The 26677-nt window shown below is 38.6% G+C and overlaps 1 protein-coding gene across 1 annotated transcript; it reads left to right on the top strand.

Moving 5' to 3' along the window:
- The first annotated feature begins 219 nt into the window (after positions 1-219).
- On the top strand, positions 220-17169 carry TMEM106B (transmembrane protein 106B). Its single transcript, XM_036399973.2, has 8 exons — positions 220-307; positions 3441-3662; positions 6408-6471; positions 7756-7915; positions 8703-8843; positions 8945-8994; positions 10600-10653; positions 11394-17169. Exons 2-8 carry the CDS (start codon positions 3443-3445, stop codon positions 11530-11532), a joined length of 828 nt encoding a protein of 275 aa, XP_036255866.1. The 5' UTR covers positions 220-307; positions 3441-3442; the 3' UTR covers positions 11533-17169.
- The last annotated feature ends 9508 nt before the right edge of the window (positions 17170-26677 follow it).

Here is a 26677-nt window from a genome sequence, read left to right on the forward strand (position 1 = left end):
CATTTTCCCATTTCCCTATTCCCATTTCCCTATTCCCTTGATCCCACTCCCGGATACGGGATCGCCCTGCAGCCCTCGGGACGGCGATTGAGGCGCCATTCCCGAGCCTTGGGCCACCTGTTCTCCGGCACGGCCAGGAGCGCAGCCGGCTCCGCCCGCGGCCGGGCGGGACGGGACGAGTCCGGCTCCGCCCCGCGGCTGCGCACACGCCCGATCCGGGGCTCGGTGCCGGCAGCTGCGTCGCTCCCGGAGCCTCCGGTTCTGCCGCTGTGCCGTGCCCGGCCCGGCCCGGCGAGCCGCGCAGCAGGTGGGGACCGGAGGGCGCTCCGCGGCGGGCGGGGGCTGCGGGGCTGCGCGCCGGGCGGGGGGCGCTGCGGCCGCCCCTGGGCCTCGGCGGGGCCTGGGCAGGCCCGCGGCGGGCGGGGGGGGCCGGGGGCCTGGCCCGGCCTGGCCCGGCCTTGCCCGGCCTTGCCCGGCCTTGCCTGGCCTTGTCCCTTGCCCTGCCGTGCCCCTGCGCCGGGACGGCTCCTGCGCCGAGACCACCCCAGGCCGAGCGGGGCCTGGGAGCTGGCCGGGCAGGCCAGCAGCAGCCGAGCTCGCCGGGCCTTGGTCCAAGCCTGCCGGCTGTAAACTTCGCCATGTTTGTAAGGGCAGCTAGCGCTGATGGACGAGAAAGTCGCTTAAGCCCAGGATTTTTGAGTGCTTTATTTTGGCAGCGCCCACCTTACCGCTCAGGCGGTGTCCGAGACGCGGCTCTGTAGCGGGGTCGGGAAAGGCAGCGCTGGTCGTGCCCAGCCGAGCTGGCCAAGCCTGTGCTGCCAAGTCACTGCCTTGTCCTGCCGCGTCCTCTGCCTCGCAGGAGCTGCTGATGCTCGCGGTTAAGGCGCAGCTGATGAGGCAGACGGTGGTTGCGATTCGAAATCTTTTGCGGTATTGAAAAAAGAAGTAGGTTTGTAATCTCAACTTTATATGTTTGCATATAAAGGGTAAGAACATCAGCCTAACTTGCTGGAGAAGTATAACAATTTCGTTTGACTCTATGAAGTTTCACTGAATTTACAAACAAAGTTGTTTCCTCTAGTCTTGCGTGTAGCTCAGGATGTGGCGGTTCAGTCTGTCTTGTGACGCTGTTTGGGTTTTGTCCACCTGCTGTTGTGCTGCAGTGCACAGCAAGTTGAAGGGTGCGGTCGTAAAGAAAAGCCACTTGTCACATTTTTAATTTACCGAACCCGTTTTAACAAACTGTGAATTCACGGAAATCCCAGCTAAGTTCAAGGTGATTCTAACATCAGTTGCAAGGGAGACTGCACCAAAGCAGAGCTGTTCATGAAGTAGGACTTCTGACTTTGGTAGCAGCATGGAAGCTGTGACATACAGGGATGTTATTACATTGTCAGAGTTACTACTGTTGAGCCTCTGAGTGCTGGATCAACATGTTCTTGATTTGTGGTCAACTGTAGTAAGGTTCAGGCTTGGCTAGGGGAAAAAGCATGTTGGTGAATCTAATTTTGCTTGAAGATGGTTCTGTGTTTTCCTGTTTGTGAACTGAGATGTTTTTCCCTGGTCTCTGGCACCATTAAATTCAATTATTGAAGCTCCGGTACAGTTGGCATTGAAGGATGCACCTGCTTTAGCACTTTAATTCAAATAAAGGATGTGCTCTTGAAAGGAGTTCCCAGTCATCCTTGCCTGCTGCACTTTGGTTCATGTCACAGTGTGATCAGGGAGTGTGTGAGCTTTTCCTTCTGGAAGAAGCTAAAACTAGAAGGTGCATTTCAGTTGTCAGTGGGTGTTGGATGAAGTGGTGGCAGAACAGCATGATCCCTGAGCTTTCAGATCTGTAATTGTGACAGCTATTGCCTAAGCTGCAGGACTCAAGTTCTGTAGCTTGAAGGCTGTAGGTCAGCTGCAAGGAGAAAAGTAAACAAAAACCCCATGTGAAATAATTGTCAACAGTGTCGACAGCTTTTTCAGGATTTTTTTTTCAATAGCTCAGTTGTTTTAATTTCCAGTTCAACAATTTCCATTATTGAATGGCTCCTAAACTTAGAGTATTTAAAAAGTGCTGTAGCAGCAGAAGGGTGAATAGCTTTCCTGCTTGTAAGGGTTTAATGACATAAGTGAAAAAAATAATCCTGCATATTCGCTGGGGCAGTAACTGGGACTAGTTGGCATTTGTTGACTTACTTTCCTTCTCCCACATTCACCTAGGCTTTGTGGCAATGTAATGAATTAATGTTGTGTTTGCATTGCCATTAGTATTGAGGTATTTCTGTTCTGTCTTGAGTAGTTGGTTTAAAATATTCTGACTTACCTTCCTCTTTTCATCTTCCTTCTAGGGCTTCCTTTTAGTGAATGAGCATGGTAATTCCTCGCTGCCACTCTAAAAATACCTCTTAATGGACAAAAAAAAAAAACAAACAAACAGTGAAGCTTTGCATATTCTTTTTTAATCAATTGATTGATCAATCGATTAGTCAGTCAATTTTAATCAAAAAACTGATTGAGTGATTGCTGTCTCTGTGTGTTAAGTAACCAAAATGGGTTTTGTGGATCAGCGGAACAACTGAGTGCCATTGCTGTAGAGGTTTATTTTTTTTCTCTTGGAGGTTTTTCCCCACATGTTGCTAACTGGGGTGTTTCTGCTTACTGCACTTTTTTACAGACTTTAGTTTCAAATGTTCTGTGTTTCAAAATATTTTCAGTGTCATGGCTGAAAAGGTACGGTAATGAGAAAAAATTAAAATACAGGTAACAAAAATGTTTTTGTGAGTGATCCTCTTTTTAAACAAGTCTTTATAAATGCTATATATTGGCAGCTGCTATGTTTAAGTAACTCCCATTTTTCACTTGACTTCCCTGGGAACTAGTCCTCTTTTGAATTAAAGAGAATCATCAGTTTAAATATCAGGTGATCTATATTTCTAGCTTGGAAACTAACAGCCAATCCTATGTTCTCAAAACAAGTCCAGGCTGAAAAATGTACTAAAATTTGGTCTGTCATGTGTGTAGAATTTACTCAAAATTGCAAATTGCGTTCTGTGGCCCAGCGTTGATTTTTTTTGTTTGTTTTTTATAATACAAAGATTAGCGTGTTTTGTTAAAGCCTGTACAGTAGCAATCCTTTGAAAAGCTGTTGCAGCTTTTCCCTTCAGTTGTACTGTTCTAAATTTAACAGTGTCTCTCATAGATCAGGTTCCAACCTGTGCATATTGGGGAATCTGAACAAAGCTCCCAGTTAATTCAGGTTCTTTACAGTTTGGGATTGACTCCAGTTTGACCAGGCCTTAGTGCTTTGTGGATCCTAAGGAGTCTGAACAAAGGGGAACTGAGCCTTGTCAGACTGTGCCCACACACTAACAGTTACCTGGTGCAGAGGAATAAATGCAAGCTGTGTTTGAGTCATTGTCCCTGAAAACATCCTTCTGACTTCTTTTCAGACATGGGAAAATCACTTTCTCACCTGCCTATGCATACATGCAAGGAAGATGGCTATGATGGAAGCTCAGTGTCTGATAACGTGAGGAATGGTTTAGTTCACTCGGAAGTGCACAATGAGGACAGCAGATGTGGAGATGTGTCGCAGTTTCCCTATGTGGAATTTACAGGAAGGGACAGTGTCACATGCCCAACCTGCCAGGGAACAGGAAGAATTCCACGAGGTAAGTTTCCTTGTTTATTATTTTATTTCTTTTTTTAACCTATAAATTTACATCAGAACCATATGCAGTTGTAATAATGCATAACAAATAGCTTTTCAAGTCAAGATGAAGTTTACTCATCTTTTTGACTTTTTTTTCAGCACTAAGAATTTTGTTGCACTAGATGAGTGTAACAAATTGGGTTGGCTGTCGCACCTTGGCTGTTACAACTTGGATCTCTTCTTGTCTGTTCTGAGGAGGAAGAAACAATGCAACTGTTTCTTCTTTCTCAGCTTTGAATCCACCCATAACCATAGGTCTTGCAAGTTAAATTAGCAAACCTTTAGTTTCATAACATTTTATTGCATTTTTTTCTTTTCACTACCTATTTTAAACTTTTTGTATCAATATATAACTGCAAAAATGGCTGCAAATACAGAGATGAAAAGTAGACCTGGGCTGCAACACCTCTTCCCTGATTTATAGTTAATTCTTTTGCCCTCATTGCTGCCAGTGTCCCTTGTTTTCCTTTATCCTGCTTTTGTCCCAGTGGTGCTTGCTAGGTGGATAACTCCAGCTTGGATTTGAAAATATATAGGTTCTTTGGCTGCCTCAGGAAGGAGTAGGCTGCACAGCATTAGTCTCCATACCTTACTGTTTTATTTGCTTTGCCCTCATCCTTTACTTTTCCTCTTGGTAAAACATGCTGCTTGTAATGCTTCTGTCCTAAATGATAAGCTCCCTCAATATTGATGAAGAGAGAAAGGAGAACATGGGATATCTGAAACCAGGCAGAAGGAGAGCCAAGTGGGCCAAGGCACAGCATTTTGCTTCAGCTGTGAGATTTTCCCTTTGACTGGGGAAGAGCTGATGACATGATTTCATGTTAGAGTTTGCCTTTGCCAGACCTCTTACCCAAAATAGATTATTGGGTGTAAAAGCTCTTGGAACTGATTTTGAGCAGCAGCTCAGGAAACTTGAGTGATGTCTGTGCCATGTTGTCCTTCTACATGTGCTTCAGTGAGACTAGGTTATGACATAGCTCACAAACACTTGCATCTCACCTTTGTAGAAGGACCAGGGAGCACAGAATATTTCAGTGGTTGCAAATACCACAAGAGATTTGTGTTTTAGCTGTTAAACTTTCTACTACAATGTATTCTTGGAGTACCTCTGAATTCATCAAATTTCACGCCTAGAAAAGCTATGAAACTAAAAATTGCCTTAGCCAGAAAGGGTAAAAAAGTTTGTTCTGTTAACTCATTAACTTGAAATACTTGTTAATATCAGTAGCATGTTTTACTCAAAGTGCAGAAATAGCAGAATTTCCATGTTCAAAAGCTTCTTATTTTCACTGTAGAATCCTTGGATGTAATACTTAAATAAATGTTAGTTAGTTATTTTATTAAAGATTTTGCAGTAACTATAAAAACCTGCACGTTGTGTATAAATTCTAATGAAATAATGTGGTTGAACTTAAAATGAGTTATTAGAGCTAAGAGGATTGTGTTTGTAATCATTCCTTAGTATTTTAGAGAAGAAAAAATGTCACGTTTTGGGGTCATTTGAGGAGAGAGGGGAAAAATTAAGAATGACAGCATGACTAGTAAGACTATAATTAATTCATGATATGATGGCTAAACTATAATAAATCCATTAAATTATGTTTTGTTACTTGAACAGCTTTAGTTTTTAGTATGATGTATGAAAGGAGTACTGTGATATTTTCTTAAAGGTTGAAGATGCTTCATTGAAGTAGAGATGAAAATGTGTTTTAAATTGGTAGAGGCTTTTTAGAATGTTGATGTTTTGCATACTACTGTATGCTTGGTTAGCATGTTTTGCTTAGCTTAGTGATTCAGCATGGAATCATTGCCAAGTGCTTGGTTAGCTAAGTGATGATTTGATCAAATTCTGCATTTGGCTTAAAAATTGCAGATTTGACTTGGCCTTGAGGCCTCTGTTCTCATACAGTTCCACAACAAATAGCAAAAGCTCTCCTGGCAGATGTAGTACACGTATTTTCAACTGCTCATCTGTGCATGTGCTCTTTACTTCTGCTGTTAAAAGATAAACCCTATAAAAATGCTGTCAGACATAACTTTCATGGAGAAATTCCAGTAGATACTTATTTGACTTCCAGGGTGCTACAGCTCAGCAGCACCATGATAAATATGGTTTTATATACTTCTGATTTTCAGAATGCCGTATATGCATAGCTTGTGTTGCCCAGATCACCTTTATTGTTAGCTTTGGTTGTTTCAGTTTGGGCTTGTTGTTTGGCTTGTGTTGCTTTTTAAACCAAACCTGACCTCTGCTTTTTCAGAAGAGTACATGCAGAATGCCTTCTGGACCAGTTCTTACTGCCCAAGCTTCTGAATGTTTTGTCCCATGAGTTCATATGGTCTGGGATAAATAGCTCAGAGCTGTTCTGCATCTCTTTTTCTCCAGGAAGTGGTGCCAGAGGAAATACTGCCTCTGGTCATGAGTGCAGCACAGAGGCAGAATTTATTGCTGTTTTGGTCCTTGTGGACTTGGTGTTTTTTCATCTTCATGTTGCATAAGCCATGCTCTATTTCAGAAAGTGACATCAGCTACAGTAGCATTCGACCTGGGTCCTTATCTGGAATTTAAATGTTTATCTTTAGTGTTTATTCTAAGTTGTTTATTCTAAGCCACTAAGTTGTAATGGTTACTCTTTGTTTAAAAGAGCTGCAACAACACTTATTCTTTGTTTAAATTCTGAAAGGGTGTTTTTGTTTCCAGGGCAGGAAAATCAGCTGGTAGCCTTAATTCCATACAGTGATCAGAGACTGAGGCCAAGAAGAACGTAAGTCAATAGCTGTTTGTGATACCTGAATCTACAGTTAATTATTCTCTTCTAGTTAAAATTCAACAATTCTAAGGGGATAGCTATAAGAAGAATCAAGCAAAAAATCATTGTAGTGCTTTCTTGCATTCATTATGGGAAGAACAGGGCTTGTGTGTAATATCAGCCTTAACCTCCAACTCTTGGTGAGTTATTTATTAACAGGTCTGCATACTTCCATCACAATACATCTTAGCTAAGGACAAAGCTAAGGAGTACTGTATGACCTGTTTATAGTAATGATGTGAGCAGGTCTTAATCTCTGTAACATCCTAATTGATCTAAGCAGGCACATCTTCTCTGTTAGAGTTGGAGTTAATTTGTAGCATCTTTGAGCCACTACTACAAAATAGGTCACCTTAAAATAATTAGTAACATTCTGGTTTTTGCAGCTAGAAAAGTCAACAATTTATGATACATAATTATATTTAATTTTAGCATAGCATAATAGCATTTTTTTCTAGGATCTACTTCGGGGGGTTCACTGCAATCCTCGGGGCTTCTTGTTTTAGTTTTTACTTCATTTTTTTTTTTAATGTTTTGATATTTTTGTAGTAAACAGAAATGAGTGCCAGGTAAAAAGAAATATATTAGCTTCACATAATACTATTCTGGATAATATAACTGATGTAATGGTAGTACAAATATGAAACGTATTACTTTAGTGTTCAAATCTTGACAAAATTGGAGCTGAAGTAGATCCTTTTATTTGTGGAGGGATTTTTATTATCTCTCACACCACTACTAGCACCCCACCCTCGTATGCACACAAACACACTTTTCTGTTAGCTTAATTGTGAATTTCCTGCTCCTTAGCTGAAGTCCTAACACTTTCCCTGGAAGTCAGGATTGTCTGTCATAAGAGCTTTATTTTGTGTTCTAGGTGGTTTTTGTGAGACTTCCGCAAAATGATGGAAGTTGTGCTATAAATAAATGTTAAGAGGAAGTGGATTTGTTTCAAAGCACATAAATATTTACTTCTTCTGTTTTCCTTTGGAAGTTACAAATGTTGGGGTAACCGCATGATTTGAAATGTGGTTTCTGATATTTATGCAGGAGTAGCAGCAGTTTAAGACATAGCTGTGAAGTGCAGCATAGGTTTTTTTTTCTTTTTAGAAGCTAGTGGAGGCTAGAAATAGACTGAATTAATTGTATTCACTAGTCCTGCTCCTTATCACTTAAAATAGCATGTCATTGTTTTTTAATGTGCTTTTGACTCTGAATTGTGTTTTTTTTTTCTTCCAGAAAGCTCTATGTGACTGCTTCTGTAACTGTGTGTTTGCTACTCTCTGGGCTGGCTGTATTTTTCTTGTTTCCTCGCTCGATTGATGTTCAGTACATTGGTGTGAAGTCAGTATATGTCACTTATGAACAGGAAAGGCGGATAATCTATCTCAATATTACGGTAGGTCTGACTTCTTGGGTGTTTGGAATGCATGCAGTGCAACAGAGATACTGCTTTGAGAGTTTAGTGTAGGTAGAAACTGTGGTCTGGCTGAAAGGCTTAGTTGGTGCTTTAAGAATTAGGTCGGTGACCAGTTTGAAAAATGTAACTGAGCCTGCTGAGGCTGGTTCCTGTAGCTAATAGAGATGTAGTTGCAAGCTGACACTGTATTCTGTTTTCAAGGGAACAGTAACTTTGGAGTTCTCAGTGTTACTTTTGGAATATGTCTGAAATGTAGTGTGTGTATGTAGGAATGCTATTTGCTACTGCCCTGGTATTATGCCTCTGTCAAAATTGGTGTTGAGGAAAAATACTTTCTTAGCCACCTTAAAACTTAAAGGAGCTCTTCCCAGATAGTTCTTGATTTCTTCGTAATGACCTTCATACAGGTTTGCCTAAAGACCTTTGGTAGATTTCTTAATTTTAAATAAAGTGAAGCTACAATGGGAGAAAGAGGTCCTTCAATAGCTAAATTTCCTGGAAGGAACAATTGAGGATAGGAAGAAATGCAGTATTTGAAGTGGAGGGTTGTTACCACGAAAGTTGTGCAGAAGTTTGTGTTACTCAATATAATCACTAAAGAAACTCAGAAGTGATGGTGACCCTACTCCTGTCTGCAGTCCTCACAGGCAGGAAAATCTACTTACAGAATTTCTGATCTTACTGTTTCATGGACAAGATTCAAAATGCTTGCTCATGGAGATACACAGAATGGATAAGTGTTACTGTTTTGTGTTTGTTTTTTCAGAACACACTTAATATAACAAATAACAACTACTACTCTGTTGAAGTGGCAAATATCACAGCCCAAGTTCAGTTTTCAAAAACAGTTATTGGCAAAGCACGGTTAAACAACATCACCAACATTGGTCCACTGGATATGAAACAGGTAAGTAGCTTAGGCTTTCCAAGTTAAACATGTGTTAATCTTCATATATAAATCTACTTAGTGATGTTTTCATTGATTTTTTATTGTGGTTTTTTTTTTAGATTGATTATATGGTGCCCACAGTCATACAAGATGAAATGAGCTACATGTAGTAAGTGTACTCACTTGTAAATATCACATGGATCTTATTAAAAGTTGCAGGGCTGTTAAGAATAACTTTTTCCAAAGTTAGCAGGAATCTGTTTGAAGAGATGCTGGGGCATTTTCTTTAAGTTTAGTAGTACTGAGAGAGGTAAACCACAATTGCTTGATTAGTTTCATATAGTGGCTTGCTGTACCTGGCTATATACGCTTTAAATGGTATCTCTGTTACAGTGTTTTAGGGGTTGGCACTAGTTAGGACTGCTGCTTTAGGGGTGGAAGTGCAGGTGTGTTCCCCTAACAAGTTCTCTAGTAACTTTCCCATAACTTTCTCTGCAGTAGAAGGAAATTTATATTCAGTGGTATAGAAATTAGAGGCTTGTCTTCACATGTTGTGTATATAGTAAGCAGTGTTTACAGCCTGCCCTTTGAGCGGTTTTAAAAGTTCATTTTTCCATCAGACAAATTATCTCTTGGTCACAAACTCCAGTTTTAGTTCTCTTACACTGAAATCTAACACTGATAATGAAAAACCTCATTATCTCTTGGTCACAAACCTCAATTTTAGTTCTCTTACACTGAAATCGAGACTGAACAGAAAGAGTTAACTATTGAGGCTTCAGGTCTGTGTGCAGTTCTAGTGGATGCCAGCCTCCTAGGGATGGGAGAAAACCTTGTTGTTTTCAATTGTTGAAATAAAATGAAATAGATGTGAAATGCTAAGAGAGGCACAAACTTCAAATCAACAGAAAACATTGAACCTCTGTCACCTTTTAAAAGTGTGTAAGTTAGCTTTATGTAAACACTGAATCTTGTGAATCTGCACACACTTAGGATGCATGAGGAATAAATAAACTTCATAAATAGCCTTCATAGAGCTCATGATAATGCTGTATTTTCTTATAATTTTGATAAGCTGAGTTCACTCACTCTTTATATTATATTTTTGTTGGTTCAGGGGGAAAGAATGACAAAGGCTGCAAATAGGAATGCAAATATTGTAGGTAGCTGCCAAGTAGTCTCACTGCACTGATTACATACTTTTCATTCTAGAGCTGATAAATTTTTGACCAAGACCAGTGATATAAGAAGCAGGGGTTAAAAGTGTGCACTTACATGGTGCTCTTTATGGCTGGTATGTAGGCATGTGTCAGAAAACGAAAGTCTGAAAAGGTTATCTTGCAAGGGAACAGTAACCTTGACTTTGGAATATCTGTATGTTGGTTAAAGGTTATTTTGCATAATGTAGAAGTGGATGAGTTCAAAAAATAGGTGACAAAGTGACACTGACAGGCTTTAAATGTAGTGGCTCAGATTAACCTTGGTTAGCTTCTGGAAGATGGAATGAACACTTTCTGAGGACACTTCTGTTGTGTCCTCAGCATTACATGAAAGCAAACACATGTGAAGACAGTACTTGTGAAAGTAAGACTGTGTATGTAGCAGTGGGTCTAGGTAGAGTCACTGGCAAATTATTCTGTTGCCATTGCCAGCAGCTCTGTAGTCTCTGTATACAGACAGCAGAATTTCCAGTTGAAGCCAGAAGTCTTGCTTTTCAGGTAATTGCCCTGGAGAAATTTGATGTAAATCTAACAATTGTTCTTCTTTTTTGCAGTGACTTCTGTACTTTACCATCTATCAAAGTACATAACATAGTAGTGATGATGCAGTAAGTATGGTAGTCTTCCTATGTGTGAGAAACAACTTCAGGAGCCATGTAATTCTCATTAAAATAGTACTCAAATACTTAATCCTAGAGTCTTTGCATCATAGATAAAATGAAATCAACTTGCTTTTTAGTGTAGTAGCTTTATAGTTACAGAAAGTGAACTGTGTCTCTTGACAGGTTCTGGTGGTGTAAAGACTGGATTGACAATCATTGTTACTGTATCTGCTGTGCAGCTGGGCTGTAGCCATGGAGCTACTGATGTCTCAAAAACTTTAAAATTACTTTGTGTATCAGCCATGGTTCAAAACTTGCTGAGAACTTTGATCTTGAAGGAGTTCATGGTTTTAGTACTCTGTCAGAGACTGCTTTGTAACAGTGCTTTTTTGTGACTTTGCATAAATTTCAGAATGGTGGAGTCTTTAGTTGGTGAGGGAATGGGGCATGTCTTTACAGTAGATGTAGCATGGCTTGTAGTTTGTTTAATCATTTGCTTTCTTATCACAAACAAGAAATATTATTTGTAGTGGTAGACTTTACAAGTAAACCTCAGCTTTAGCATCTTTAGGAAAAGGAACCAGATGTCTTTCATGGAGAAAATTATAGTGGTAAATCAGTAATGTTCTTAAATGTATTTAAAGCATGTTTTATTCCAAAACCTTTTCCTTAATAACCCTAGTAATATAAACACAGTGATTTTTAGAATAGGAAACTCAAAATCTCTTCTCTTCTGTCTTTTTAAGAGTGACAGTCACAACCTCATACTTAGGCCACCCTGAGCAAATATCCCAGGAGAGATACCAGTATGTGGACTGTGGAGGAAACACAACCTACCAGCTGGGCCAGTCAGAATATTTAAATGTCCTTCAGCCTCCACAGTAAAAGCACCTGTTGGTTGGTATGGAATGACTGCAGTTGGTGCTTGCAGAGATCCTTTGGACAGAACTGGTGTTCCATGGAGCAGAGAGTACATGTGATGTACAGCATAGCAAACGTGGAGATCCGTACACTTTAGATGCAAGGAGGGAAAGGTGCAAATTGTAAATAGGTGCACTTGTTAAATGTTGTGTTTTCCCCTTCTGTTTGCTTTCTGTTACTGTAAGCACTTCTGTCAAGTTGTGTGGTGGGGGGGAGAGGGGGAATATCAGATTCTTGAACAGAACTGGGACTTTTCCTTACAGTGTGGTACATCAACTTAGAGTAACTGTGTGTATGTCTGTGTTTAGGTGAAATGTGTCACTAATGAGCATTTTTAAAAAGTAATACTCATAAATTACTCATAAATTTTCAGTTTATACTTCAGTTCTTGATATTTGACTATTGAAAACAGAATGTTACTACTTAAATAACAAGATTACTTTGGTGTCTGGGTATGAAATTTCTGTTAGTAACCCAGTGGTAGTAGCTCTTTATTTTGGGATTCTACACTTTATTTGCTATCCATGATTAGAGGTGACATGCAGTCTATGAAAGCCAGGAAAGCTCTCTTGGATGACACTAGAGTTGAATGTCCAGTTTCTAGAATCTGACATCTTTTCATTCATATTCCCTCTTGCTACCTCTGGGATGTTATAAGGACAATATATATTGTTAGATTTAAAGCTGGGTTTAAAAATTAAACAAGAAACAACCTCCACAACAATTACTGACAAAGGAAAAATACAAGACTCTAGAAAACAAACAAGACTTTACCAGTCTGGTTTTTAGTAAGCTTTTTAGAACAGGTATTAAAATCAAGATTGCGCAGTTGGAACTAGGTGGGAAACTTTGAGCATGGGTTTGGAGAGCTTGGTGTAAATTTTTGGGATTTTTACTGTTTTAATATATTCTGTACCTAAGCAACTTTTAAGTGTTAATAGGTTGGGTTGTGTTCATTTCTGGCGCAGGCTCAGTAAGCAAATGCTGTAGTTATCGGTACCTCCAGAGCACTCAACGGTCACATCAAAGTTCTGTGAGGGAAGATGAAGCAATTCTTTCTGTAGGAGTACATGCTGGTGGAATTGTGAGATGACTGACTGACAGCACAAAATAGTTTCTGTAGCACAGTTTGCACATGCCAATTTCTGGGGTAATTGTCAATCATGATGATTATAAACTTTGGGTCCAAAGTTGTTTGACTCCTAAAGGCTGACTGTTCTGAGGGTCAACTTTTTAATTAGCCTCGATCAGTATTGTTTTATTTCAACAGGTGAGATGCAGCTGTAAGAAGGTACTATTGAAACTGTTGCATTGTAATGAAAAATGTATTTTTTCAAATAGGTATTACTGGTTTTGTGCTGCCTATCTCCTGGAAATAAGCTACACAAAATGAATTGGCAATAAACCCAATAGAAAAAGGCTTCTGGGTAACTTGCCACTAACAATCTCTGATGCTCCAGTACTTCAGTGAAGATACATGTCTACATTATTCTCTTCTTTGCTGGCCTCTCTTAGATGGACCTAAGGGGGTGGGTGGGGAAAAAATGTGGGTGATGTAAGACTGATTTAAGAGACATTAAGTAACCATAATAACCCCCCCCCTCCTCTATGTCAATTGCTCTGAGCACTTACTCTAGAGTCTATGAAAACCTTTGGAACCTCAACTGTTATATAGTTGTTGTCATATATCAGTTTCATGTAGTTGTTGATAAGATGAAGACTTCGTCTTTTGCCTTTAGAGAACTTCTGTAACTGGAGTAGTCAGTTGAGATGACTTATTGTAGTTAGATTCTGAAGATTATTCTTGATTTTGGGCCCTTAAAAGTAAACATTCTATATTACAACTCACAGTCATGAGGGAAACTAGTCCACAATTGACTTACCTTTCTAGAGTTTAGGTGAGGTTCAGTCCTGTAGCTGCTAAAATACATTTATAAGCTTGTCTGATAGCCTGTAAAGATACAGGTGATAACTAAAGACCAGGAGAGTGGGCAGCTGGCTGGAAGCAGAGAGGTGAACTCATGATATCTGGTGTAGAAAGATATGCTGATAATGGCAAGTAGGAGAGAATTCTAGTTTAAATCATATCAGAACTGAAGTCTGCCAGCAAGTGACACAGGCTCTTTTCCTCTAGGCTTAAATATCTACACACTGGAGTGTTGTTTTTGTTTGGGGGTTGTTGTTTGTGGATTTCGAAATAGAAAAAGAAGAAAACAGCTGTAGGCAGATAGTTACATTGATTTAAAACAAATTTTTCTTCCAAGGATGAAAAGTAATCTAAAATAACTGGAATGGCACAATGATCAAATTATTAGGTGACAATAGTGAATGCTGCTTTTGCACAAGCGTGGCAGGGGGAAGTTACACTTTATGCAGTGTTGAGACTCAAACTGGCTTTTGAAATTTTGGTGTACATGTTGAGCTAAATCAATAGTTAAATCTGTGATTCTTAACCTTGCATGAAGTGCTTGGAATTCTCTGATGTAAATTAAATAATTGAGTGGAGTTACTTTTTCCATGTATGTGTCAGAAGAGAGAGGATAAAACTCAGTTTATTTCATCTAGGATATCTAAACATCAATTTGTGATAGACTTAATGAATGATGAAGAGTTCTCATCTTAAGAAGCAAACCATACGTTAAAAATCCCACTGAATTCACAAATTAAGTCAATAATGGGAGAATAAAAGGCTTAAGGTTCCAAGTGCTACAATTCCCTTGCACAGCTGTCAGCATATTACTAACCAAATAAGGCAAGTATTTCAATTTATCTACTGATTTTAATACAGCATTTCATCAGATAAACAAGTAATGTGTTTGTGAATAGTTAACTTGTACTTGCTTTATATGACCAAGCTTGGAAACATGCTAAGGGAGCAAGGGAACTCACTATTAACCTGTATGACTTTGTAAACAAGGCATCGGTACAGATCCAAGTGCCAGACCTTTCGTTTTTCACATTCATTTTATCTTGATCTTAAAATAAAAAAGGCAAGTCTTTCAGTTCAGTTGTAAATCAATAAATGCAATTCTCTCCAGAAAGTTGACTTGAAAAAGTAAAACTTTTTTTCCTGGCTTTACTTATATGTGTCTTCTGAAGTGATTCATATTTCACTTGTAACTTCCTCTGGTCTTCAAACACTATCAAATACCTTTATGCTGATATTGCAGTGTGTTTATTTCTGGTAGAATTCTTGTCACTTGAATACTTTGTAGCAATTCCTTTACCAAAACCTGTTGCACTTAAAAATGGAAGCTCTGATAGTTTTTTCTTAGAACAGTAAGAAATCTAGTCCGGATGTTGCACTGTAATGGCACTATTGAAAATCAGCTTAATGTATTCTGTTTAAAATAACTATAAAATTTCAAAAATATAACTGAAGTATGGAACACTTAAATGCATAAAAATGTTGACTATTTGACCATTGGGGAACAAAGTTATTGTACATTTCAAATATACTGCTTTAAAAATAAAAGAATTAATAAATAACCATCCAAGATCCAAACCATCAAAGATCTAATCATCAAATATCTATTTTGAGAGTTTTAAAGGGAAGCACTCTTATTAAAAGATGAAATACCTGACATTCCTGAATTCCTGGTGTGGGGAAAAGCCTGTAGAAGTTAATTCATAATTTCTTTACTCATCTCAATGTCATAGGGATGGTTGCTTAATTCCTAATCTTTTGTGAAGACAAACCATAAGTATCTTTTTCCTCTGTGGTGTGACTTTGAAGTTCTTTATGCACTTCTGATGTGTGCATGACCTTGATATTAACATTGTAGTGTTTATATTTTGCAGCCTGGTGCTGGCAGATTTGAGTACATGTTTTAGTTGACTTTGCTTCAAGTTGTCCTTGCAGTTCTGCAAGTGAATATCTTTTTTCATAGTAGTGCATTGCAAACATGCCTGGGCTTTTTAGCATGTGGTTTATAAAGGGGAACCATTTTAACACCGAACCTCTAAGTGCTTTGATTGTGCCATGAGGGTCTTTAACCTGACTGAAGTGCTGTGCCCTCATAATGGAAAGGATAGTGCTTGGAGTGGTATGAGAGAAATTTCTATATTCAGGGAGTGTCAAAAGAGAAATAGTGTTATCTCTTATTCAGCATTTAAGGTTTCCCTTTTTTTTTTTTTGAGGGGTGGTAGTTGTGGTTTTGTTTTTCTTCCCACCCCCCTAATCTATAGCAAGACATCTGTCTGTTCCCTTCTGAAATGGGTGGCTTGTTCCAGAGTTGGGCAGCTGCAGGAAGCTTCACATCAGCTGAAGTGCACTTGTAGAGTTAAGAGATGAGAAAGACCAGTAATGGCACCTCTAAGAACTAAGAACTAAACTTTTTACCTGCCTGTTTAACAAAATGCCACAACCCTATTAATGCTTCCAGGTTTTTCACTACTGAAAGGGAAGGATAAATAATGCAAGTGCAACCAATATACTTCAGCAATGGACTACTTGCAACCAGCAAAATATTTGTTAGTGATGGCCCTGGTCACACCAAAAAGCCTCAGTTTTTTCCTTTTGGCCCAGGGAAGGAGGAGGAATAGATCTCAGCCAAAAGATGTTGAGAACGATTATGTGGCAGTGGCAAACACCCAGTGTTTGTCCCACTTAGAAGTCACCTTCCTATTTTGTTTAGCTCTGGAATTGTGTGATCATTACCAGAGGGGTGTTTTGGGGTAGTTCTACTACCTACAGCTTTTGCCATGTAAATCTGCTTTTCCATGGGTAGGCAGGCCTGTTGGCCAGGAAAACCAGTCTGCATGGGATCTGCACACTTTGTGTGGAGAGCCCTTTTTTCTAGTGGGAGACTGTTCAGTGGAATAACATCCTGATCCTCATACTCTCCTCCAGCCATCACAAGGGTCCCACAACTTGGATGCATGTGTTTCCTGGGTACTGGAACTGCTTTTGCTTTGCATGGGCAGGGATGTTTAGTACCACACATGTAAGTGTATTATGGTGCCTGAGTATTTTGGGTCTGACTGACTGTGATTTAGTTCTTTTGTTTGTTTTAAGGAAACAAATTTAACTGCTGTTAACATCCAATGTACAGAGTGTGCATATAATAGCTTGAGATATGTATAGAAATACTAATGAGTGATAACTATTTTTGTAACTTAAGATGTTCTTGTAAGTGTGTAGCAAACAATGTATCGAGTAAAGCATGATAAAAACTCTAAAGTCAAAGCGTATTTTGGAATGACATGTAGGACACAGAAGCTATGTTAAGGTAAGCTAACTGGGGCACAAGGGATCTTGTTATTCAGAGGTTCAAAATCTGGACCTAACTTCATTAAGAATATGTTTCTAGGCAGGATTGTTTGACTCAAAGAATGATATTAAATTTTCTATTTAAAAAGCTTGAATCACATATATTTTTTTTTAACTGACTTAGTATTTTTCTCCCCTTCTTTCCTGTCTCCCACAAGTTTTCTCTCTATCTCACCATATTTTTCCACTAGCTTTCATGTATTTTCAAGGATATGACTTCAATTTTTGTAACTTGGCATTCCATGATGTGAAGACTTTGCAATCTACTTTTTTTATACTATGTTTTATTGTGTTAAGTCTGTAATAAACTTGAGTATCTGAAAGCTGAACACCATATGTGAATGAATTAGTGTTGTCTCACTGAGCTACTGAAATAACTGAGTCCAAACTTGGGCTCTTGTGATGGTTTGGCCCCTGCCACCAGGTGAGCCCCCACGCCATTGCTCATATGCTCTTCCCTCCCAGTAGAATGGTAGAAAGAACTGGGACAAGCAAGAAAAACTGGGAAAAGCAAGAAAACCTGGGTCAGGATGAGACATTTTAATACAAGAAGCAAAGCTGTGTTCACAAGCAAAACAAAATAAATTTATTTCCTTGCATCAGGCAGGTGTTTACAACAGGAAGATAAACACCATAACCTTGATTAGCCTTCCTTTCTGTTTTTCCTGAGCCTTTATTGCAGGGCATGATCCTGTATGGAATAGCCCTTTTGTCAGCTAGGAGCATCTGTCCTGCTGTGTCCCCTCCAGCTTCTTGACCACTCACAGCCTAGGCCTGCAGGTTTGGGCAGACACAAAGGGGGAAGAGGCAATGAAAAAAACACCTCTGGTGCTGTGTGAACTCTACTCAGCTCTAGCCAAAACTTTGGTGTGTTATCAGCGCTCTTTTATCCACAAACCCAAAGCACAGAGCTGTATGGCTGGGATGCTGTAAGGAAAAATTGACTCCATCCCAGACACACACAGTTAAAGCTATCTGCAAAGCTACTTAAAGGAACCATTGTTGCTGAAAAACCTGAATCTTTAAAAACTGGGCAACAAAGAACATGACTTTGGAACATTCAGAACATTCATAACATTCAAGTGTTATAAATAGCTTTACACAGGTGTTTTGGAACAACTTAGTGGGGTATTTTTAATGTTTGTCTTGGAGAAAACTTGTATATTCACAAGTGCTATGTCAGTTTTCTGGTTTGGATAACAAATGGGGGTCTTTGTATGCAGAGGGTTTTTGTTTCAGCTTGTGAATCTCTTTAGAAAGGCTGACTTTTTTAAACTAAGTTTAGGTGGGAAAATAACTACAGTCATGCTTGCTGTTTTCTTTTTCATAGTCATTTTTCCATCCCAGAGTTGTCATAACCATTTACAGTGTTCCATACAGGGCTTGGACAGTTTTAACTGTAAAATGGAGAAAAACAACATTTAAGCACTCCTTTCCTTCATTTAGATAAGAGCTTGAAGAAATGGAAAGATCTGGTTCTGTCTTATTCTACTGATCTGGAGTTGGCTCGACAGAAATGTATCTTTAATGGTGAACAGTTTTATTTAGTCCAAAACCATCAAACTACATTATTTGGATTCCTCTCCTGTGTTGTTGGTTTTTTTTTCCATTCAAAGCAGGTAGGGGACTACCTGGTGAAATTCTACCAGGTAAATTTCAAATGCCACTTTGCCTGTCTGGGGAGTATAAAGAGCATTAAAAGTGAATAAATGCACTAACAGATGAGAATATATAATCAAATATGAATTTGGACAAATTGAAAGACCTAGAAATTCTTATTCTGGAACACCCAAAGCAGATTATTTTGAGATCTAACTACTGAAAGGTCTGACATCTTGAAATAGACTCATTTCAAAGACCTAACTGACAGAAACTTCTGAAAGGTTTTGAAGTTTCCCTGGCTGTCCATACATTGCTTTCCTTTTACTTCTCCAAATTTCATAGAGATCTCAGTATAACTGTGTAACTGAGTGCATACTTGGGATGTGGTTTTGGGACATATCCACCTGAGAGTACTCTGGGTACACTGATTATGAATGACACTAATTGCCTTCCAGTGTAAAGGTGATGTCTATCTGGCAACTTAAGGAATGCCAAATCACACTTTTAATTTTGCTAGAAGTCTATTGATGTCAGATGAGGTAACTATCCTGCTACATTTCTGTTGTGATTTTTTTTTTCTTTTTGTTTTTCTTCAGGAATCTTTGCTTCTTAAGCCTCAGAGCTGAGGTGTTTTTCCTGTGGATGGGTAGCAGGTGCCACACAGTTTAATGAGCTGTCATGGGCACTGTGGAGCTGACCTTGCTCCATAATGGAGCTGCTTTTTCATGAACCAGTGAATCACCTAATGCAGGAAAAGTAGAACTTGATTAAGGAGCTTTGGCATCACTGTAATGTAACATTCCACTGACTGCAGTTATGGATACCTGGAAGGTAATGATGTATGTCATACTTGAGAGGTTTTTAGGAAGTAATGCTTCTAGTAGTCCCAGCAATATAGTTAAGGTTGAGAAATGAATGTAATTTGCCTCAGTCTGTCTTTTCTCATGACAATTATACCAGAGGACTTTTGTTCTGGTATAGTCAGAGGAGTGATATAAGGATTACCTATATAGGTGGTAATAGCTAAAAAAGTAGGTAAAGCCCTACTATGTTTTTTATGAGTTTTGGAGGCCTATATCCTACACATATATATATGTGTGTGTGTGTGTGTGTAGGATATCCTATATATCATTCCTTAATTATGAACTCTGTCTCAGTTTGTGTTTGTGGAATGTTAGTGGCTGTCTGCATTGACATCCATGCTCACAATAAACCTGTGACCAAGGTTTACATTCAGTGTGTTTAAACATGTTGAGACAATCAATGCAACTATTTCACTTTCCACACTGACACTAAATTTGTGAGCTTTTCATCAAATATGCAAGAAAATGTTAAAATAATACCTAAAAGCCCAAAATATTGCTGCAGAATGTAGATTCTAGAAGTCATACTGTCTACAACTGCTTTTGCTTGCTGCCAATTCAGAGATGGGCCAGAGCTGCTATTTCCATGTCCCTTTTAATATACTATGTGACCTGGCATGTCCCCTGAACAATTTATGATCAGGAGAGGATCCTGGCTTCTTTAACATTTATAACATCCTCTGTGGCATTCTGGGATCCATCTCTTCAGTACTGGTAAATATTTTCAGGGGCCAGGGCTGAAATGTTGTTGCCCTGTAGACCTCCTGGGGGCCAGCAGTGTTCATGGATGAAAGCCACGCTTTGAGTCCTGAAAGGAAATGAAGCTGTGGTGTAAATATACCTGGTGTCCTGCTCCTGCAGATGGCTACCAAGCTTGCCTTTGGTTTGCTCTCAGTAAAAATGCAAAATAGCAGGACAGAAGGAAGCTAAGACTTAGAAAAAATAAAATGTGCTAATCTTATGTTGCATGCTGTCAACTATAGTGTTTGATATGCTAATACTAGAAAAATCCTATTTAAACTGAAAGCTAGGCTTCTCAAACATGGGAGGGATTCAATTTCCTTCTCAAAAAAAAACAGTAGAAAAGCTGAATACAACTCAAGGTTACTTAGTAACCTTGATGAGGCCAGCTAAACCCAGGGGAAAGTGTGTGCAGGGTCTTTGGTTTAAAAAACAGAAAGAAGCCCCCTGGCATCTAAGACACCCCTTAAAAAACCCTAACAAACAACCTCCTGCCACTACTATTAACAATTTATTTGTATATATAATGATATATACCAATATTTTATATATATATATATATATAATTTATTGTACAGTCTGAGGCATCCTGGTTTTTATTGTGGGGGGAGGGATGGGTTGTAGGGTTTTTTTAATATGGAGAACTTATGTGCCAAGGTGATCGAGTGCTGCTGCCTTCCCTCCACCACTGATGCCAGTAGCCTGCAGCGTGTGCCAGTGCCAGCAGCCTCCTTAGTGAGATGGGGGCAGTTCAGGTGATGCTTGAGGACCTGAGAAATGCTCTCTGAAGAAGAAAAGAGGGTTAAAAGTGTGTTTCTGCTTCTCAGCCCTTCACTGCCCACCCCACTCCAGTATTTAAGCACAGCCAGAAGCAAAAATAACCTCCCAGGAAAGAGCAGGGCTGTCCTGGTTGAACTATTCAGATGAAATGGACTTTCAATCTCATAAATCCGGTATATGACTTTCATTCTGGATGTGTGAAATACTCCCACTCAGAGGCCTATTTCAGATTTTAAAATGGAAGAGGTCTGAATATGTGTTAAGTGAGCAGTGGAGAGAATCATGTTGATGCTGAGACATTTAATTTAGTGAAAGTTCTTGAGCACCCCTGTTTGTGTCTGTGTAGCTGGATTTCCACAGACTCAAAAATGGCAGATTGACCTTGCAAGGGCATCAGCAGCTTCTCCCAGTACCCCTTGATGCAGAATTGCAGGGGGTGAGTCCACAGCTCTGGAATGGCAGCAAGGGGCCCAGAACCTGAAGAATGAAGCAGTGAATTTAAGACCCCAGGCAGAAGGAAAGGTTTTGGAGAAGATTTTCTACTACCAAGAAACATGTTTTAGTTATACAGTTATGAATTTCAAGATTACTCTGAGAGTAATATTCTGATTTCCTGTAAATCGACATTACTTTATATCCTACTGAAACTGTGACACTTGGCTGCCTCTGCTTTCAGTCAGTTTGAATTGTTCCTAAATCCAGACCTCTGCAAGGTCACTATAAACCTGTGGGAGAGGATGGTACTGGCACAGCTATTGACACCATTATACCAACAGGAATGTAGGTTATTGTATTTGTGGGTTGCCTCATGGCAGGAAGGAATGATGAATCTGACTCCATGTTCTTGAAGGCTAATTTATTATTTTAAGGTACTATATTATATTAAGGAATACTATACTAAACTATACTGAAGAATACAGAAAGGATACAGAAGTCTAAAAAGATAATAATGAAAACTCATGACTCCTTCCAGAGCCCCGACACAGCCTGACCATGATTGGTCATTAAGTCAAAACAATTCACAGCAGAAACCAATGAACAATCACCTGCTGCTAAACAATGTCTAAACACATTCCATAGCAGCAAAACACAGGAGAAGCAAATGAGATCATATTGTTTTCCTTTTTCTCTGAGGCTTCTCAGCTTCCCAGGAGAAGAATCCTGGGCAAAGGGATTTTTCCAGAAAATATGACAGTGACAGAAGGTAGAACTGGATAAATGTGTGTTAGACACAGAGGTACTCTGTGAGATACTCTGTTCATCCTCTGGACCAGGAAAACACCATTAAGAGATGATCTTAGTTAAAAACTATAGCTGTAGACTCTGTTCCAGGGGCACATATGCTATTGTTGAGACAGCTCCATGACCTTACCCCTCTGCATGTTTCCCTCCACAGTATCTGAGAGATGCCTTTAAACACATATTGTGTAAGAGAGTACTAATATGTAAATAATCTCTTTTTCATTGTGCAGATGTGCTTTCTTGGTGTAATTGTCTGATCCTGTTCTTCATGAGATGTCTTCATCAGTTATTTAAAGTACATAATATCAATATTTAACATCAAAATGTCCTTTTTGCTGCTGCCTAGGGAAGGAGATACAATTGTACCTGCTCAGACTGTTAGAGTTTTACCACATGACTATGTTCAAATAGTGAGTTGTTAACAATATATTGAAAAACCTATCCCAAATTCAGTCTCTAACATATACCTGGGAAAATCTTATTTCTCAGACATGCATCCCTGTGTAATTTTTAGCACACTCACATAGTAGACTTGAATTATGCATGTAGTCATTTATTTAAAGTCAATCATATCATATTGCTTAATGGCTTGGACCCAGCTGTCAAAACTAAGAAATTCCTGAATTCATTCCCATGCTCCTGAATTGTGACCTTTAAAAAGCAAATTGCCTTATTGTGAAAATTTGGATAGTCTTACTCCTTCATTACAGAAACACTGATTAGGATGCAATATTTTCAAGAACTGCATGTTAATCATCATTATTAATGCAAATCAGAATATGAAAAACAATTTTCCTATTGTATGAACAAGACTGTATTTAAGAGTTACATGTACCAGTGTATGTGGAGTGAAATCTCTTTCCTGTAGACATTTAATTATATTAAAAAATGGATATCTGCTCCAAAAAATAGCCTGGGGTTAATGAGTTATCTCTTCATAGTTGAGGGAGGGAAAATTCACTAGAAAGGTGTAAAAGTTTAGTGTAATAACAAATGTAGTAATCAGGTTTGTTAGTGTGCCAGATGTTCCTCCATAGTTTTTACATCTCTAAGGCACTGCAGAACATCTCTGCTGCAGCAGAATAGAATTGCAGTGACCACACAATAGACAAACTGGTCTGGGCTTTTAGGTTGATGAGAATAGCATTTTGTTTAATTTTATTTCTTTTCTTAGTCTCCTGAACTATTTGAATAATAAATATTAGCAGAATAACCTCACAGGGTAATCAGTAGAGACTTCATCTGGCAATGTAATGCATTTAAGATTAGCTTCACTAAATACATTCCTGTCATTCCTGTTTTATTCTGGGAAAGTCTTCTGGAGAGCCTTTCTGTGCTACTGATGATGTGATACTGAAACAGAAACATAAGTGGGTGGAATATCATGCATTACTGCTTCTGGATAATTGTTCAACACCAATAGTCCATGTATGTATGAATAACTGTATCCAGCAATCCAGACTCAATTTCTTTGCCATTATGTCTTCAGGAAAGCTTGGATCTGGGTTGGCAGCTTCTGTTGTGAGGCTGATGTGGTCACATTACCAGGCACTGTGGCCATGACCTCTGGTGAATTATTGTAGTGCAGCACTGCAGGGGTTTTTTGTTGGTTTCCTTACCCAAGCCTGCCTATTTGAAATCACTCCTGTAGAAATTTGTGAATTATATGCTGAAAACTCATGGTAATAAATTTTATCATTAGCATAAGACTGTTCACAAAAACATATTTTCAGGTCTGTAATTTGAATGATAATCAATATTTCTGTTTTCTTTGTGATTATCCTTTAACTCAAATAAAAAAATTCTGCTCTGAAAAACATTCATATTCCACAAATGCTAAATAGTGATGTCATCAGGGTAGTTTGGAGCTGATTTTACAATTGATGATGTCACAGAAGACCTGTATTTCTGTTTATTATCAATAGTGATGTAGTGGTGCAACTTTAGCTTGAGATTAGTGAGCACTTTCCCCAAATAACATTGAGTTTTCCTGTGAAAAAAAGCATAAAAATGACAAATATTGAATCCTTGTGTAACCACTAAAGCATAGTCATACTTAGGAAAGATCTGGACGTGTAAGTAGGTGCAAAGTTATGGAAATGTTAAGTTTTTATAGACAAACTCCTCTTAAATGGCAAATTAACTTCTTTGGAGTTTATGCAATACATCATGTAATGAATGCGTGGATGAATCCCACTGGAAAACAAAAAAGTTTAAAAAGTAAATTATATATATAATAAATATACCATACAATGTGTAATATAGAGCATATAAATAATGTTCACATACTTTATATAATATATACTTTAGGTAATACATGTAATATATACACACTCACCAAAAAGCCCTATATATATATGTGTGTGTGTGTGTGTGTATCCCAATAGAAATTACCAGGCAAGAAGTACAAATGTGTTACTTTTGATAGTACTTTACCCTGAAATGCTGAATCTATATTTGATACATTGATAAAGTGGTTGGGTTTTTAAATATCCCCTGGACAGCTAATGAGATTTGCATTGGTGTTGTACCTTCCAAAATGAAACCATTCATTTCAAAGATGAATGAATACCCATCTCAGCGGACTTCTGGACTTTGTTCTTGGACTGGAATATTACTTCTCATTTATTATATTTAGATTCTGTAGTTCTCCATTTGGCAGACAGTGACAGGTAACAGAAGAATCTGGAAAAATTAAATTGTTCAAAGAATCACTGTCAATGAACTAACTAGAAAAAAATCCTTAAAAGGAAAATGAGCTCCCTCAAAGCAAAACTATCTGTATGTAGGTATCAGAGGGAGGAATGCTAAAGTAGATGCAGAAATTAACTTTATAGCATTGTTTAGCTGTTGTTTTCTCAGATTGAATAGAATAATTCTGATAAGTGTCATGTAGTAGAGGTTTTTTTGTCATTGCCTGTTACAAATACACTGTTTTTTCCTTGTCAATTTAATCATTAAATTAAAAATATAAAGCAAATAATTTTAAGTAATTTTAAAATTAAATGTCCTTCTAATGAAATATTAAATGTGAAATGTATTAGAAAAGCAATTATTCAAATGCAGCAAGAAGTAAAGTATAATTAAAATAATGTTAGCAGAATTCCAAGAAGTTGGATAGAAAGATACATTGCTCTTTCCTGGTGGGGTTAAAATATGATTTATCCCTTGCACATTTAATTCTATTAAAAAGTAATATAAAACAAACTGGAAGGAAGAGCCGTTTTATTAATGTAGTACAACACTCAAAGTCCAAAGTAATTTTCCAGAGACACATTTGTCTTTTATAATTTTAATATCTTGATCTTTCTTTTTATAGACTGTATAATCTATAGATGTTTGCAAATTACTACTCAAATGCCAAAGTCTTACCATTAAACTACCAGTGCTGACTGAAATTTGGTATCCATGGGAAAAAATTAATTTTATTATGAATCAGAAGAAAAATCGTGAGTTTTCCAGGAAGCCTGGAAAATGCTGAGTAAAATCTATGTTGGAAACTCAGACTATAAGGATGTTATCAAGTAATGTATTTTACTCAGCTGTAGGAGCAGGGTCCCACAGGCAGCTTCAGTCCTTACTGAGGTTTGTGAGTGCAGGATCTGGGTTACAGAAAAACACTGAAGATTCTATGGGATCTCTTAGGTTTAGCTAAACCCAGGATTTTGAAGACCTAAAATTGGTTAAATCAGGAATAGAGTGTCTTGGTTTGAAATGACAGGTGTCTGCTAAGGAGAGCAGGAGTCTCTCTTGAAATGGAGAATGTAAACCCCCTCCCTCCAAATTATTATGGTTTTGAAATTCAGGGCCTCTCAGGCAAAACTATGGGAGTAGGAATAACAGTTCTTTATAACAAAAAAAAAAAAAATTAAAATAAAAATTCAGTAATACAAAACAACACTGACAGAGTCAGAATACAACGTGACATCCTGTTGGTCAGGGTGTTTGTAGCAGTCTCATTAAATGATGGCCGCAGTCCTCCTGGAGTGGTAGATGTGGTTCTGATGGAGCAGTGATCCCATAGAAAGGGTGTAGGTTCCCTCTGAAGGTTCAGTGGTGGTGTAGATGGGCCAGGTCTTCCTCTGGGAATCCAGTGGAAAACAGCTGACTGTGTTCCAAATCTCAGATTATATCCAGGTAGGAATGCTTGGCTCCTCCCTCTGGGCGGAGCATCTCACAATGGGATGATGTAATTTTTATCAGTCATGCAGTGAGACTCAATGGCCCATTAACAGAAGATATTTCCTGGAGAGAGGATTGGTTGTGGAAGAGACAAAGCAAACTGGCCCACCTGGCTTTATCAGCTGACCCATTAACAGAAGATAGCTGCCCCACCTGGTTCTAACAGATGGCACATCTTGTATTGCAGTCCAAGACAGGGACATTTTAATTTGGTAAAGACTACAATATGAGACCAGTGATGGGTGAATGGTTTGTCTACTAGAAAACAATTAGAAACTATGAACTAGACATTAGCAGTACCAAGTACCACTGCTGTTCTGACAGCCTTCACCCATCAGGTTTGCTTCTCTTCTGTGCATAAAAGTGCGCTGCAATTTTCACCTCCAGCACATGAGAGGTGTGTATATGTGTATGTATACACATATAT

Source organism: Molothrus ater, chromosome 1, assembly GCF_012460135.2.
Source record: "Molothrus ater isolate BHLD 08-10-18 breed brown headed cowbird chromosome 1, BPBGC_Mater_1.1, whole genome shotgun sequence".
NCBI lineage: Eukaryota > Metazoa > Chordata > Aves > Passeriformes > Icteridae > Molothrus > Molothrus ater.

What these genes read in the sequence shown, in the direction of transcription:
- TMEM106B (XM_036399973.2), top strand. Translation starts at nt 3,443, where the DNA reads ATGGGAAAATCACTTTCTCACCTGCCTATGCATACATGCAAGGAAGAT. An exon ending in AACAGGAAGAATTCCACGAG is followed by an intron (nt 3,663 to 6,407) that starts GTAAGTTTCCTT and finishes TTTTGTTTCCAG; the next exon opens with GGCAGGAAAATCAGCTGGTA. An exon ending in AACATAGTAGTGATGATGCA is followed by an intron (nt 10,654 to 11,393) that starts GTAAGTATGGTA and finishes TGTCTTTTTAAG; the next exon opens with AGTGACAGTCACAACCTCAT.